Source organism: Oxyura jamaicensis, chromosome 3 (assembly GCF_011077185.1).
Source record: "Oxyura jamaicensis isolate SHBP4307 breed ruddy duck chromosome 3, BPBGC_Ojam_1.0, whole genome shotgun sequence".
NCBI classification, from domain to species: Eukaryota; Metazoa; Chordata; class Aves; order Anseriformes; family Anatidae; genus Oxyura; species Oxyura jamaicensis.
Window position 1 is genome coordinate 88,551,457 of NC_048895.1, and position 17,629 is coordinate 88,569,085.

Genomic DNA, 17,629 nt, shown 5'->3' on the forward strand with positions numbered 1-17,629 from the left:
ACCATATGTTAAATTTTAAGACTTGCCCCTAAAACACAAGCACATTAAAGAAATATTGCTATGCAACCCTTCTGGTTCAGCAGAGAGACAAAATGCAGTAGAATGTAAATAGATTTTGCTGAATTCTCACAGATACCACAGTAGGGACAAGAAGGTAACTTTTGGAATGGAAAGGAATATTCTTATCAATACTTTAAAAGTATACAGAGAATATTTATTTGAATAAAAAAACTATTTCTTTTCATTTCACGTATCTTTAGATGCATTCCAATATAGTAATACAATCTAAGTATTAAAATTTAAATTTTGATTCCAAAAATGCAAGTACCCATGTTAGCAACCTGATTACAAGATGTGACTTGGAAAACAGGAACTTACTTGGGTGATCTCCAGTCAAAACAAACAAGTATCATTTTGTGTTTGAATATGAAAATACTCTAAATGGAAATAACTACTCTAAATGGAAATAACTACAAAAATCTACATTCCATTTATTATCTGTAGAAATTACTTGATGTCTTATTCAGAATAATTAAATGGTAGAAAATCATATCCTACTCACGGACATTTTGTGAATAGCAGAAGAGGATAATTCATTAATTGTTGCTGATGTAAAGACATCCCCTTTCAATACACCATATTCTACTGCAAGCTGTTTAAAAGCTTTCACAAAAGGGAAAATTAAATGGAAAAAAAAATCATTTATTTTTTTAATTAGGAAGCATTATTTTAAAGTATTCGAACCTTAGATGACTAACAGTGCTCTTCAGTTTTGAAGAGTCACAGAGGTAGGTGGAGAAAGATTAATATAGAGAAGAAAGAAGAATGAAATAAGGTGGTAAGGTTTGGGTTGATTTCAAAATGCCAAGACTTCCCACATGTAGTAATGTAGAACGTGCTTGACCTGCATTGTGACTCAGAATCTGATTTTAGGCACTACACTGACTGTGGTTTTCCACATGTTTGACAATAATTGAATTTGTCATCTCACAGTTGTTGCAGATTTAATCCAGGTCTTCTCTCACTTTATCAAAGCTTTAGTCAGGTCACACTTCATACTTTTATGATCTTAGATAAGCACTGGCACAATGGTTTCAGAAAAAATAAAAATAAAAAATAAAATTGTATCTTCTGAAACACCTCCAGCTAAGCCACATCTCATCTCAGGCCTCATGATGCTTGACTCTAAAGCATAATTATTTCAGAACATTCTGTAACCTCTCACTCTATGCAAAGTCCCTCCTTATGTTTGAGACTTGTGTTCATGAAGCTACCCTTGTTCAGATAGCTCAGGAGTTCTCAAAAATATCATGCCCTACTTTCCTTACTTTCTAGTGGTGAATCCTGATGTTATACATGCATGTTTCTTAGAATGTTTCTGGAGGGCAAGCAACATATGATTTGAACATATCAACAGAATGTCAAATACCACTGTGAGCTGCCTGGCTTCTTGCTCTAAACCACTTGTTTAAACTTGTTAGAATTGGCTAAGATTGTGCTGTATTTACCTCTTACGTTGAAACATAATCTTGTTTCCCCCATGCCTTCTAACATAATTACAGGATTTTCTTAGTGCCAGGCAGAGCAGGAGAGACAGATGTGATGAACGTGCAGATACCAAGGAAGTGGTTTCCTTAGCAACAGTAACCAACCCAAAGATTTTATAACTTACCCTCTCCCTACTAATATACTTCCCCCACCTCCCACCCCCTTTTTTCTTCAGTACAGAAATGTGGGCTTTAGACACCAATGATGCATTTAATTCAAATGCACTCTAGTTAGCAGAGCACAGCAAAAGAGAGAACACAAGTGGGTTACTCCCATCACCAGCAGTAACGGGAGCTACTCAGTATGACTGAAATTAGCTTTAGAAAATCTCATGTTGAAGCAGGTCAGGCAAAACATTTTGCTCTGATGGAGAAGAATCTTCAGCACTACCCTCTCCTATCATTCTTTGTTCTGTGACATATTCCTCACTCTCTTCCAATGCCCAATTAGGCACTCAAACAACAAGAAGAAGAGAAAAAATACTAGGCTCTCTGGGCTATGAAGGCTACATAAAGCAATAATGAGTAAGTCTTACTTTGCTTTTATCTTTCCCAATTTCAAATGGACTTTTTAAGAGGCCTTATGCTTAACAAGCATGACATTTATCTTAGAAGTTAGGAAAATGAAGTATAGAGAGATTTAATATCTTTCCAAAAGACCCTTAGTTGGTGGACAGAAGAAATAGACACAGCACATCATACAGTTCTCTTCTAGTTGGGTGTCTTAGTGAATCTCCATGGGTTCCTAGTGCAGCCCTTGTCACACAAGCTCATCGATATAGCATACTGGTGAAAGCAAAAATGTTTCCATCATTTATGTTTATATCTTTATAACTAAAGGGAAATAAGTGTGTTTTATAGAGAGAGTAATAACAGTCCATGTCTTTTTGTAATATAACAACAATAAGGGTATAGCAAAGCAGGGCTGTCCTCTTTGTTTGAATTTTATGGTGATATATTCCACTACATATTCCTCCCCCCACAACAGTCAGAATTACTGTTTTGCCTGTGCTGGTGTGCTATAAATATTAGATCAATCCTATAGGCTATAACTGAGATAGCTTTGTAGCTGTCATCAAGAATGACAAATATGTTGGCAGGGTTTCTCTGACACACACTGGCAGAGCAAAAAGCTTTTGCAGACAACAGAAGGAAACAGACTATTCTTTCAGCTGGGGAGATACCCTGTGAATTGCAAAGACTGCATTGCATGCTGTGCACGATGGCTTATCTGGGCTTTTACAAGAACTGACCAAAGAGTCTCTCTAGAGCTAGAGTAGAAAGTCAGGATTGCTAGATCCAGATTGAAACACATCTTACTGGAGTTATATCTACTTCTGTGTAGAAACTTCTTGACGCTAGCAACTACTTTTTTTTTGCTACTGCAAACTGGCTCATATAAGTGCAGACCACACACAATTTTTTAAAACAAACAAACAAACAAACAAACAAACAAAAATTTTTCAGGCAAGTCAAGTTTTACTTCTTTCCAGTTCTTGAAGAACTGTTTAATCATTTTCTTCTCCCATAGGAAAATTGCTAGAGTCCTACCTGTGAGTTAGTTTGGAAAATAATATTTTCAATAGATGTTCGACAACATCCAAGAGTTCCCTAAGAATTAAACACTTTCAGCAAATAGTTGTCATTGAGCTGTAAAACCTGGCTTCAAATCAATGCCCGGGACTTTGTGGGAAGTTGCATCACTTTCATCTTAAACAGTCAAAATCTCTCTCCAAATAAATTCCTGCATTACTGCACTAAGGCAGTTCTCACAGTTGCAGATGAAATCTTCAAAACCAAAACAGTATAAACAGCATTATCTTTGTAAGAATGCAGAGAGATTGCAATGCATATGTGGATATCAGTATTGGATTTGGTCAAAAACAAACAAACAAACAAACAAACAAAAACAACCAAACAAAAAAAACAGACCAAAATCCATGAGAACTTCTGAAAGTAACATAGCATAACACTATATAAGAGCAAAAATGTAAGTTAAAGCATTGGTATTGAAGGTTTCATCTGCAACTGTGGTATATATTTTTAAATAAGTATGGATCCTCAGGCCAAGAAGTGGGAGGTGGTCTGCTCTTTCCAGGCTAATTAATTTATCCCTAGGAAATACAAACTTCATGGACAAGAAAACCAGTATGAAACTGCCATTCTTTCTACTGAAGAATGTGACTACAAATGACTGCACTATTTTACCATTATAATAAAACAATATTTGAAATGGCAGTTTTCAGCTCTACAGATGAGAATGATCTCTTTTGCAGATGTAAATCACATAGGGAAGGAGAACGCTGTTGAAGATAAAGGGGTAGGAAGGCAGCTCTACATGATATAGATTTTCCTCAAGTAGCATCTCTTATCTGCATGTTTTTATCCCAAACAACAATAACAATAAAAATCTTAGTAAAGGAGATAAGCCCCTTCCACTATGAAAACTAAGGAAAATAAAGGTTTGCAGTCTCTAACAGCTAAAATAATGTAGGGTGGAGTCAGCGCATACTTACACAAACTCACACACACAAGGTAATTTCTGAAAGATATTGGTAAGTTTTTCCTTAAAATATGTAAATAATTATTTGATAGTATAGTCTCATATGCATACTAATTATAATAGTGATATAAAGTTTGTGTAAAGTCGTACACCATTGGAAGGCTAGAATAAATTACATCATTTGTAATTGTTATTCATGAATATGGTGAATTTCAATGTTTAAAGGGTGTGACTGGTAGAAAGGAAAACCAATGTGTTAGATTCCTCACTCAGCACCGAGAGCAAACCTCTCTTGAAACATCTTCCTGTGCGCTATTTTTTTTTTTTTCAGTCCTGAAATGCCTTTGAATAACTCTTTCCAATCACAAGAAACTGTGCTAGACAATGTAATGTGGTTTATTGATGTGGTAAATATCCTGGAGTTAATAAATGCCACACTTAGAGTCTAAACAGACGTGAGCTATTTAAATAGATATGCTGGTGGAACCAGGCTACCTCTCTCCAGTCTGGCTCCATCAGCTCATTTTTGATAGATGCTCCCACTTCCACAAATCTGGCAAACTTATCTCAGTTAAAGTGTTGGATTAGCTAGTAGTTTAGACTGTTATCAAAGCTGTCACCAGAGTCATGTTGAAGAGCACTTATACAGTAGCTTTTACATCAGATATCAGTGGTAATATGCAAATGAGTAGGCCAGGGATACTGAGCTGCAAATGGTAGGCCAGGGATACTAGCTTTTCTTTGATGTTCTCAAAATGTTCATCTCTGTTCATTCCCATTGTCCTGCTAATTTATGCATGTTAGCACCTGTATGTGTAGAAACTGAAGGGATAGCTCTTCACCAACCTCTCATCTCTATGTGTTCTCTTTCATGGAAAGTATAAACTTAAATAATTTTGTATTTGAATTGGTGTTAGAGACTGTAAAATCTCTCTCTTTTGTTCTCTAAGAAAAAAGTATTCATGTTAGAATCTCTCTATACTCAGGATACTGGAAAAGCCTAACACTGGGAAATAAACTGAATTTGGGACTGACTAAAAGCCACCTTTAATCAAGTGTGTACAGTTTTATACTGAATCTGATAGTCTGCACCTGGAATTAAGTGATCTTTTCACTCTCTTTCACTTATTCCTCTACATCTCATCATAAAATACTTTACTCTTGTTACAAAATATAAATCTGTACATAAAATTGTACATAACATTAAAGAGCAGTTGAGAGATTATAGGGAACACAGCCCTTTAGAAAACTGGGAAGCCATTCCTCACCTCCCTTCGGAGAATACAATGGACCATGACAATAACAAAGCCTTGTAATGAATCAAATACTGCAAAAAGTATCTGAAATAATATTGATCTTTTGTCTGTCATAGCCAGAACTGCAGACATCCAAGTCAGGGCCAGAAGTGGCAACACCACACAGGAACTCCAAAGGGATGCCCTATTGAAAGAAAGAGAACAGCAGCACTGTAAAATTGTAATAAATAAATAAATAAATAAATAAATAAATAAATGAAATACTCAATTTTAAAATAATACATTTTTAAGGGTGGCACTTTATCAAGTTAACTTGAAAATCACAGACAAGTATGTAACAGTGTTGGTACTTTATGTTCTAAAGAATATCCTGTATTCAGTTAATAAACAGTTCCATTTTTGTTGTTGTTGTTGTTGTTAAAAAGTATTTAAATGTGCTCAGCACTCTATATAGTGTTAGCAAACACAGTTGTCATCATCAAACTATTGTCTCACATGCACTGCATAAGATTTGTAACAAGAAGATGTAAATGATCAGGACTAACATGGCATTACTGGCGGTGGTGGCTGACAAAGCTGTTGTTGAAACTACTCCACACTTGGCACATTTGAGCGTCAAACCGCTATGAGGCTCACTCATCTGACTGCAAACAAACAGAACACCCACAAAAAGAACAAAATATTGAATTGTCACCAAAAAACGTTGCTACTGAAATTTAGCTTTTAAATATGACGTCATGCAGAAAAAAGTAAGTAGACTTATTCAGGATGAATGATCTATGTTGTTGCAAAACTGTATGTTGTACTTTACATTATTATTAACTGTAATTGTTAATGCTATGGGGCTTCATATCATGCAGACTCTATTTCTTCCATTTAAGCTAAGAAAGGCCCCAAATATCTTGTGATCAAAACTGCTCAGTACACTGAAGTAAACATAAGCACGTGCTAGGATAGACATACAAAGTGAAATCCCTCTATTCAGACCTGTTAAAAGACTTTTGTTCTTGAGAAAGAGTATAGGACACAAGCAAGGGAAGTATGAAGTATATAAAATTACAGAGCAATTAGGGAAAGAAACTTGCAAAATGTATTCAAGTGTCAAATCAGTATGGGCATACTATACCGTCAGATTTGTACTAGTGATTTGAATGGCCCACTAACATCTGGAGTGATTTTATTCATGCTGTATGAAGGTCTGAATACAGGGCTTGAAATGTATGGAATCTGATGAAATAAATATCAGTTGGTACTGAAGAAAGGGTGACCTGTTTTGCATTTTAATAAAACACAGTACACAAGCATTAAGATCAAAGCATTTTGTATGGACAATTGTACCTCAGCACCTGTCAGAAGAGTTAAAGGGCAAAACCTGCAATTTAAATTTTCTTTTACATATAGCACACATTCAGCTTTCTGAGCTGACTAAATAAATACTTTTGCTATTCCTTCTCTTTCTGCTGTCAGAAACAGGAATAACCATAGCTGACTGAGACGTGACAGGAAAGATGTTTTACCTATTCCCAGATGGGAAATGGTCAACATGTTGAAGAGAGGTAACACTTCAGGTTCTTTCCAAGTTATTTCAAGCAAATTAACACCCTTTTTATAGCCAAACCCAACATTCACTTGACTTCAAACATACTGTCCAAAACAAATATTGAACTCCAGTGGCTTCCATTTTGATAAACCAAATGAAACCATGACTTTCTGTAAAAACAACTGTGCAGAGCCATGACCTTGTGCAAGTTGATTGTGGGATGTGAAAAGAACTCAGTGGCTCCACATCAGTTTACACTAGGTTAATGAATGAACTATAAACACACCATGGGTAAGCTTAATCTAAGTTTGGGAAAACACTTTCCATCTTTGCTACACAAAACTTCACTGTTATTGGACTGATTTGTTCTCTTTACCTCTATAGATCTGTTCTGGATCTTGCAAATAACAAGTGAGGCTTGATGTATATGTTAGCCAAATACAAACTTTTTGTTTGAGCATACTTATACACTACTCCCTATGCCAGAAGAATGACTGATATCCATGAAGACAACATACCATATTTTTTCTCTTGTTGATTCACCCTACACTCATAAAGGTAGGAAAATCATATGGAGTTAATATATTTTGCCCCATTCACCACTTTAAATCCTACATAAATTATTTCCACAGCTGAACTTTTGACAAGCATGAGGTCAACATTTGCCAGAAAGAATAAAGTTGCCTTCCTTACCATGACTGGCAAGAGATATTTGAGAAATGAGTGGCAATGCCCTTTCTACTGGAGACGAAATGCTGCACAAATTCCTATGCCCCAAACAATGACTCAAGACTTTTCACCTGCCAAGTAATAGCAAGCAATGATGTTGCCAAACCACCATCTCTTAGTGTCACAGGAGTTAAGATTGTTTCTTGATTCATCTACGTGCTTACATATAATAACTGGATTGTTTTTGGCAATGGTTTCTAGTTCTTTATCCATATACTTTAAAATAAAATACATCTTAATTAAGTTGCACACTGTTAGAAAACAAGTTATTTGTTTCATCATGAAATTAGACTATAAACAAATAGATTTTTATAGCCTACAGTTGAGTTGCTGAAAAAAATAATTCAGTTAAATCTAAGCTTAGACATTCTTAGAAAATATACAAAGCCAAACCTGAAGCTGGTCAAACTCCTGAAATCACTGGAATTGGAGCAGTTGTGAATGTAATTTGCTGTTACAAGAGTTACTACTACTATTGAAATAATTTGGCTAGTTTTCTAATATTCTAGCTTTCATCAGACGTATTACACTGTTAAGGATATTGATGGAGTATTGTAGCCAAAAGTAAGGTTAAGAAATTAATACTTTGTAAAGAAAAATGAGGAAAAGAGAAGAAACAAAATGAAAGCTTCTGGTTCATATTTGTCAGAAAGACAGTGAAAGAACTTAAAACCAGAATGATTTAATTTAAAATCACCAGCCAAACTACTTATCATAAATCTGTTCATCCAACCAATCGATAGAATTTATTAGGAATGGTACTGTTAATGGAATGGTGAAATAGTTCAAAGCGAAACTTTAAAAACTTTACCAACAGCAATAATGCACAGTAAAATGAAAATATCATTGTTTATCATTGCAAGATATGCAGACATTGGTCTACAAGCTGGTCCAAAAGACAGTACTAAAATATGGCTGTAAAAATTATTATGCAAAGTTTTAATTTACTTTGTAAGCATTAAGAAAGTGATGATGAAATTGTGAAATATTTTTTCTACAATATGGGATGAATCTAGGTGTGTTGTTGCAGCACATTGAATCAATCACCCACTGAAAAACTTTTTTCAATACCACCACTGTTATAAACCTTTTTTTTTTTTTTCTCATAATAAAAATGGAATTTAAATTTAAATGCAAATAAATAATTGATAACATGGGATTTGCATTTACCCTCCCTCCTTATTGTTGGCTTTTAATACTTTTTTTTTTTTTTAACTATTTTTTTTTCACTAATTTAGAAGATATGTCTGTGTAGATACATATGTCAGAACATAGGCAAATTCTTCACAGAGTCAAGAGAGGCAGAATAGCATTGACCTCAGTAAGGGCTATATTGCTGTAAAATATATTTTATAACAGTTTACACAAATAAATAACATTTCCCACCACAATAATTAAACCTGACAGCTAGACAGAAAAATAATCAGTTTCTTCAGTGCACACTGTTCATAAAACTATTTTCCTAACTGCAACTATTTTAAATATGTGACATTCTTGTGAAATCTCTGCTTAGATTTGTTTAATCCTCATTTTTATTAACTTAATACTGTTGTACTTGTGTTTTATTATGTTTAGTTTATTTAGTTGCATTTCTTCAGGATAATGCAACTGCAACTTTTGAGATGAATGGAATCTGTTAGACACTATTATACTGGTATAAAGGTTCAAAGCAAAATCAGATGTATTTTTAGTGAATATCTACAATTGGAAATCAATGATACAATTTGAATATGCTTTAAAATAACCCCACAATTTATGCTTACCCTGCTCTGTGTTTGAGCTTTTTGTCTAGGATTCCATCTCTGGAAACGAGTTTATTAAATACCAAAATGCCAATCACCATGTTGACCTGTCAAACAGAAACAAACAGTTGATCTTTTTCTGAAGGAAAATAACCAATCATGTTGCATCAGTAAAGGGCTTTCCCAAGCCTGCAATATGCATCTTGTTACATTTCTGAGTATGCCATCAGAAATTATGTGACACCATCCCCAAACACACTAGAAATGTATATTCTCAAATGGATCGTACTTTGGCACACTGCAATAGGTTTATTTTTGAATCTTAAATTATGTCTGGCACCAAGTTATATGCCTATGTGTCTTCTGGCCAGAAACTTGAGTAATATAGCTTTAATATTTCCTTGGTTTTAATTGCAGTTATGTATTCTATTCCAGGAAATCACATAGCATTGCATTTGAATTCAGTGCACTGCGCAGACTTAGTCAGTGCACACAAATGGCCATAACTATGTTCCTTTTCAAGCACTTAATACCTGTGTGGGTGTCCTCACTTAAGCAGAACCAGCCTGTGGTTTTTCATAGCCTCCATCAGTCACTGTCTCTCTCATTCACCAGAGTGCCAGCCTTGAACCTTGTTTAACAGTAGTTGTCCTCCCCAAAGACACTTTTTTTTTTTTTTTTTGGGGGGGGGGGGGGGGGGGGTCGGGAAGGGGGTCAAATTAATGCCTAGGGTAAGTCTGTTTATCACTATTAAAGTACATGGTTTTATGTCCACATACATCAGTTCAGGAATTGAGGAATTAACCTTTAAAAAAATTCCAAGTATTTTGGCAGTCAGATTTTGGCAATGTATGGACATACTAATGATGTTTAATGGACAACTTAATGACTGTTATTATCCATTTGTATTATTGAATTGAACTTTATGAAACTAACTCTGCATGGTCTTGTGAAGACGTAGTATCAAGGTTTCAGTGTATTGAAAAAACGTTCCTTATTTTTCTGATTAGAAAACAGTGATCCTTTTTTTTCTTTCAAACAGATTTTCCAAGACCTGTGCCAAAATCTCTAATTGTTGCCAGTCTGTCCTGCCAACTCTTTTTCATCTTTTCTTATCATCACTTTATTTTCAGCATTTACATTTTCCAGCTGATGCTATACAATTCCTTTGCTTCATACACTTAGGCTTAAGTGGCTGCATAGAACAGCTCCTTGCACAGTCACTAGCTAATGGTAGGGCAAACTGCAACTGTGAACTTCAAACATCTCTGAACAAAGCTTGCCAATTACAAAGAGAACATACAGTTCCATATGAAAATTATGCCTGGCTTTTTGTAAACATCCTTGGCTCCTCTATCATGACAGGGACTGTGAGTTTTACAAAAGGATCCTGGCTTGACTCCAGGCAATGATGAGACAAACTCTATGGGAGTAGTAAACATCCATTTCAGGATAATCTTAGGAGCTAAATGGCTTTATCTTTGATGACTACTAAGACTGATTCCCTTTTGCAAGGGAAAATCAGAGACAACTGGTGTTGATAGAGCTATCCTAGTATAAAATTGGTGCAGGGGAAAGAAGAATTAGATTCAAAATCTGCAATCTCTTTCCCAGAAGTAAGGGAAAAATGTGAAACAAATTATTTTACAAAATCCATATAGACTGCAGAGCAGATGACTGATAGCCAGTGGCACATATCGGGTGCAATTCATCTTATTCTAAATTGAAATACATCTGATGACTTGAGCCCTAAAAGTGCATATTTTTTCTCCACTGACAGCAACATGCATCTGGAATAACTAGGATATATGTAGAAATCTATATTGTAGCTGTCTACAATTAGACAAAGTGAATCGTACACATAAATGCATTTCCACAAATGCATTTCCAGAAATGCAAAAGTTTAATACACAAATGAGTAACATTTCTCAGCTATGATGATTTTTTCTTTGCCTTGAAAAGCAGTAGCCATGGAGAACTTCCTGGCTGGTTCCACTCATTCTGCTGCTTTTGCTGCCAAGCAGCACTCTATCAAGACTGTCACTGAACTTTACAAGGCAAAGACAGTTGTGTAGATGCTACTGATAATAACTCAGTGATGCCTCTAACAGATTTTCTGTGCCACCAATCAGCTCATTATTCTTTCACAGCTTACTGTGTAAGCATGCTGAGATACTGATATAAAGATGTGATATAATTAAGTATATCATGTATTCAAAATGCTGAAGGTATGTTAAACCAAGCTCAATAATTACAGCAAAACTTAATTCTATGGTATAGCTAAGCTTTTATAATTTAAATAGCATATTCCACCATTTCATATGAAAATATTATAAATGATATTAATGTTTACCAAGACAACAGCAGCTGCAGGTCCAACGAAAGCATAAAGTAGCCCTCCTTCAAGAGACAGCCAACAGCTGCAAAGAACATTAGAGAAGAACTAACACAAATTAAAAATAAGTATAATGTATTGCCATGAAAGCATTAATAATTACTACAGCATGAGATCATTCTGGTTTATGTTCAATCCTACATGTAGAAATTCATACACACATACCCACACACAAGAATTGAATTACTTGGTTATGATGATGTAGACAGTTGAAAAGTGATTTTCATTACCAATTGTTAATGGGTCAAAAGTTTTAATGCAAATTATACATATGCTGAAATCTAAAATATATTTTAGCATAATATAAAATCTGTAAATCTTTGTTAAATCTACTCTAACCATATGTAATGAGTTATCTGAAGAGGTCTTGCCCAGTAGGTATCTAGAAACATTTATAGTTTATAATGCCTGACAGTTCTATCTGTAAAACAATGAACAGTCAAGTACCTCTAAAGTGGAACTTGATTAAAAACATGTTTCTATGTATCTTCACTTATGTCATTTAGGAAGTCCTATTAGGACTTCCGGACAATATTCCCATTAAAGAAAATTCATTATCTACAGTTTAACTGTTCTATATTCTCTGCAATATTTTGCAAACAATTCAAATATATATTTTAAAGCATCTGAAAACAGTATTTTCTAGTGAGCTACTAATCTTGCAGACTTTGTCATACTGCATCAGGGTTTTCAGTGAAAACCCTCAGATTTCCAAACACAGAGCACTTAGAGAATCAAATTCTAAATATTTGATACACCATGATGTAAAGCTTTCCGTATCTGCAGAAGATCAGGAACATCATACACTGAAGTAAATGCAGCTGCGCTAGTTTCTCAGTGATTACGCATTCAAAGAACTTCATGTTTATTTGAATGCATGATCACACCTACATATAAGAAAACTCAAGTATATGCACTCAAATAATTTACTTGGATCTGACATCCAGAACATTCACATCGGAATTGTACATTTCTTATTTATTTTCCAGTATTCTTTTTGTGCTTTTGAAAACCATGTAAAGTAAATGCAAATGCATCATAATGATCTGTTACAGCTGGAATTTTAACTACAAAGAATAAAACTGTTCCCCATTGTAGTGAAGCCATGTGAAATCTGCTCCGTGAACCCAGCTGCATCAATGTGTTAAATTCTGAAATGATAAACTGATGTAAAGAATTTATATCTGTTTCAATATTAAAAAGGCAATAAATGGCAGGCTAGTCTATATCCCATCTCAAAAGCAACAACCACAACATCAGAATATCAATTCAATATCAACAATGGAATATCAGAATATTCCATTAATTTTTCTTATGTCAAAAAAAAAAAACTTTCAAAATTTTATGCATTTTTTCTTTAAAACAAAACAAAACAAACAAACAAACAAAAACACTGCATTATTTACTAGGAGAGACTGAGAACATGGACCTCTGAGGAGGAATATATTGCTTTTCCCTACCAGTATTAGTGAAGATGACCATTGTGTGTAACTAAAACACATAATTAAAATGTTCATGTTTATTTGTGAATGGAAACATCAGTCCATAAAAATTGTTGACATACTGTGTTTGAAACATAATTTCAATTATTTGTGCTGAAAAAAATGTCTGCCAAAAAGATTTCAACCATGAAAATCTTTTCGACAAAGAGACATTTGTGTCCTTCCTCTCCTATGCCTTCAATTAAAAAAGCTGTTCAGTAGAGTGACTTCCATCTAGGATCAGGATGGTGAAGAATATAGAGTGTTTTTTTTTTTTTTTTTTTTTTCTCAGTTCTGAAATTCTGCTGAATTTTCAGCAACTGGGATTTTCAACAGTCTGATGTGATTTTTGCAATGTATTCAATATCCACCAACTGATCTCTCTGAAGTGCACTTGTTCCCAACCTTTTCTACTGAAGAATTTCTGAAGATGGATTATCAGGTGTCTTCTTGTACCGTAAGGCAATTGCTGCCAACTCTTTGACCATTTTTTTTTGTTGTTCTCTGTTTCTTTGCTGTAATAGATTTTTTTTTTTTTTTTCCCAATGCTTTATGGCTGTTTTTATTGTGTTCACCTGTTCTGTATTCTTTGTCCCTGCTCTTCACATAGCAAAAGGCCATATAAATTGATTAGTATTAAGAGCATCTACTGGTGGTTTTATGGGACCATGCTGCATGGTCATAAAATTCTGCTGAGTGATGAAGTAGACTTGCTCCTGTGTCCTGTATATTTTCTGAGTAGTTTGATGCTCCCTAGCAGAATGGCTCCTTCTCTTAGGAGAATATGACTATAACAGAATTTTAAATTTTGCTGTTATAACAATTTCTTGAAAGTTATCTGCACTGCTTATTAGTATACAGCACTGCATGTATCCATGAGTAGGTCTCACACATTTAGTAACTGTAACTTGCAGTAGTGGTGCTTTCATAGCTCTGAGGAGAGGTAACAACAATCTTTAGAAATTAAAAAAGCAACAATATTTATAAACTCCACAGAAACAGCTGGAAAAAATAATTAAGCTTTTACACAAACCTTTTTCAAACATCTGAAAGTTCGTTACTATGTGCTTTTATTTTTTTATTATTTTTTTCCCAAATTATTTTTAGGGAATCTATTAAATTTCTGTACCTGTTTCAGTACAAGTGTGTTCTCATAAGGGATTTTGAATATACAGTAATATAACTGTCTAATAATTAGGATTGAAAGAAAAAGAGAAATTACACACTGTTATGACAGAGTTGGATCAAGTGTGAATAATTCAGGCCAAAATCATCAGCTGTACCACCCCAAAACCTGCTTTGAAACCCTTGGGCCTCCCTTGTAGTCGAATTCTCCATGCATGGGACTAAAATCAATTCCTTTATTTTCACTCTTAATTTTCTCCCTTTGGAAAAGTCTTTTTTTTTTTTTTTTTTTTTTTCAAAAATAGCAGAATGCAGAATGCTTTCTGATGGCAGAATGAATATCTGATGCAGAATGTGTATAATTGAATGCATTTCTGATGGCAGTATGTGTGTTTGGCTTCTGAATGCAGCCAAATAGGCCAAATATACATTAGCATGAGCAGTTCAAAAGCTTACAAAAGTACTTTAGTTATGGTAAAAGAGCACCTTCTCTTGTCTTTTTTTCCACAGTACTGTGTCAGCTGATTTTGGATAGGAGGAGAAGGGCTGTTATGTGTACAGACCTGCTCTGTTTCTCTTTCCAGGTTACCCTTAATGAATGATTTGTTGCTTTGACTGAATATTTCAGTATATCTTCTCTTAAAAATTCATTCATCCCAGGAAGGAATCAAGAAGCAACACTAACTGAAACAAGTTGTCACACATGAATAATTTCAGCAGGGTAAATGTAATAATATTGATCCTGCAGGGGAACAGAGCTACATCCCCAATGGGGTCTGGACACTGTAACATTCGTAAGACTCAGAGTTGATAAGGTACTCCAGTCCTTGTTAAAGGACTAAATAAAAATAATAATAATAATAATAATAATAATAATAATAATAGTAAAATCAACAACAACAACATAAACAAAACAAACAGCAAGATGAGCACATATTGGCTAGAAAAAAATCCGGAGTAGCATGTTCTGAATACAACTACCAAAAGATGTCTAAGATGCTTTTATCACTACGGATTCCCAGCTATAAGTGTTGTCCCACAGTTAGGTAAGCTATTCCCCATGAAACAAATAGAAGACACTTTATCACAGTTCAGAACTAGAGAGCTCAGTGGTTAGAACAAGTACTCAGGAGATTTGTTTTTGGAGCCTTACCCACCTGGAGATGGAACAAGGGCTTGAAGCCACCTCTGCCATGTGCCATGAGGGTGGGACACACAGGGCAGAGATGGGATCCTGATCACTCAGTGATGATGCAAGGGAGAATAATTTAGTATTCACTGAAGCAAGGACTTGACCTAGCTCATCCACATCTCTGATGAATGCCCTCATTAGCAGCTTACTGAGTCTTATTTCCTCTCCTGCTGTCCAGATGCATGCTTAATTTCTTAGGCAACATGAGGAGAGCTGCAAACAGAGAGACTGAAGGGAATGTACCCTCGCACACATTATGTCTTGGTGCTTAGAGCCTTCTGCAGGCAGGAAGGAGACTCAGGCCAAACTCCTTCAGCAGGAGGCAAGGGAAGGGCAGCTTAGATGAGGAGTGAATTTTCCAGGGAGTTAAATATACACTGTAAGCAGTCAGGTGGTTTAACAGAACCTGTATGAATAAAATGAAACTAAGTACAGAGATGTCCTTGTCGTCTCTCACATACAGCCCAGTCCAGGAAATAAGCTGGATCAGACACTCCAGGAGAGAGGGGTTGATCTATTTTGAGACTTCTGGAGGGCTTTGGCTCCAAGCAGTTCAGGGGCGTGAAAGCCTAGGTAGTGGTTAACATACTTGGTGGGCAGAAATCTGGGTGCCAAAGAGACTCTTGCCAGTACAGTTATAGACTTGTTTAGAGGTTGGCAAAGGCTAACCTTAACATTTAAGGTTCTCTTTGGTGAAGTTATATAAATGTTGGGCATTTAAATGGACCTTATCCTTAGTGTTTCTAAATGGCTTGCTGCTTCAAATGCTCACAGGAAATCCAGCTTCCCTGGTGCTTTGCTGAGCTTAGTCCAAGACTAGCATATGGTTTCCTTTTGTTCTTCTGTACATCATTCAGTGACTCTTAGGGCAGTTCCAAGTGTGAATGGACACCTGTAGGGCCTTCAGACCATGCTATATAATTCCTGATGGGTATGATAACTTTTTAAATTAAAAATGTAATTTACCATTTCAGATTGACTTACTAGTGAGCTGTTCCATATCCTTTTGTCTTGGTAAAGCCTATTGATATTGCAACCACTAAGGCTGGTAATCCTGAAAAGAAAGAAAACTCATGAAACAGTAAAAACCATTAGAGGGTGAGAAAACATTGCTGTTCTGCCTGGACAAGAAATGTCAGTGCAAGCTAACGCAAAATGATCAATTTTACGTGGAATGAATCATTTGAAAAAGCACAGTGCTATTGCAAGATTTGTTTTTCTCAAGCACTGGTAGAGAGGACAGTGTTTTCTGCCCACAGCGTATCTCTTCATTGTATTTAAATTACTCGTACCTTTGACATGTTTTTAAGTGAAATAGCAAGAGACTTCATGAATATTCAGCAAGTGTTTTTGCTATTTTACTTTTATTTCTTGATATTACACTATATTGTACACTAAAATGATGTTACAACGTTTATTAGAGAATACACACTAGCATGTCTTGAGCTAACAGATTATATTGAAGCTAGAGTAAAAGTGAAAAGACTCCTACCCTAGTTTTCTGTTTAGTTACATGCTGTCTACTATTTTTCAGGTTCACTGAGGAAAATTATAATACTCTTGACATTGCCACTGCATTAAATGTTTCATTCCAATGATTCTGAATAAATGAATTTTACAGACTTACCCCATCCAAGGCACAGGAAACGTTTTCTTATGAGCCGTGTCCTAATTTTTCCAGTAACAGCCATGTATGACTGCCACGCTTCTGTCAAGACCCAACAGAATGAAGCTAAGAAGAAGAAGTGTAAAAATGCGGTGGTTGTGGTGCAGATGCCCTGCAGGGAACAAAGAAAAGCTTGTGCTGAATACTTAGGGACACTCATTTCTCTTTTCATTTTAAAGAGTTGTCATATTCTATCATCCTGACCTTTATCCTTAACATCAACTCCCCCTTTATGGTGTAGTTGCCACAAAGAGACAAAAAAGAGAGATGTTGATATGGATTAGGCGTTTTGGACTATTTTCAAAAACACTGAGTGTGCAGAGCAGGGTGAAGAACACAAAATAAGTCATGCAAACAGATTTTTCTCTACATCTTTGTTTTGACCAGGGAGTGCCATAATGCCACTATGGATATCAAGTCATAGTGCTACTGACTATAAAATCCCATCGAGCT

General features: G+C 35.4%; 1 protein-coding gene across 6 annotated transcripts in view; it reads right to left on the minus strand.

The window, feature by feature from the left end:
* ADGRB3 (adhesion G protein-coupled receptor B3) overlaps positions 1-17,629 on the minus strand; it is a 467,103-nt gene that overhangs the window by 26,200 nt on the left and 423,274 nt on the right. For 5 of the 6 annotated variants that reach the window (XM_035322903.1, XM_035322904.1, XM_035322906.1 and 2 more), the window contains 6 exons: positions 17,138-17,288; positions 16,495-16,564; positions 11,671-11,737; positions 9,339-9,424; positions 5,852-5,950; positions 5,319-5,490 (listed from right to left, as the gene is read on the minus strand). In XM_035322903.1, the coding sequence (XP_035178794.1) occupies positions 5,319-5,490; positions 5,852-5,950; positions 9,339-9,424; positions 11,671-11,737; positions 16,495-16,564; positions 17,138-17,288 (645 nt within the window). The remainder of the gene's footprint in view (positions 1-5,318; positions 5,491-5,851; positions 5,951-9,338; positions 9,425-11,670; positions 11,738-16,494; positions 16,565-17,137; positions 17,289-17,629) is intronic. The other variant, XM_035322905.1, reaches the window with a different exon arrangement.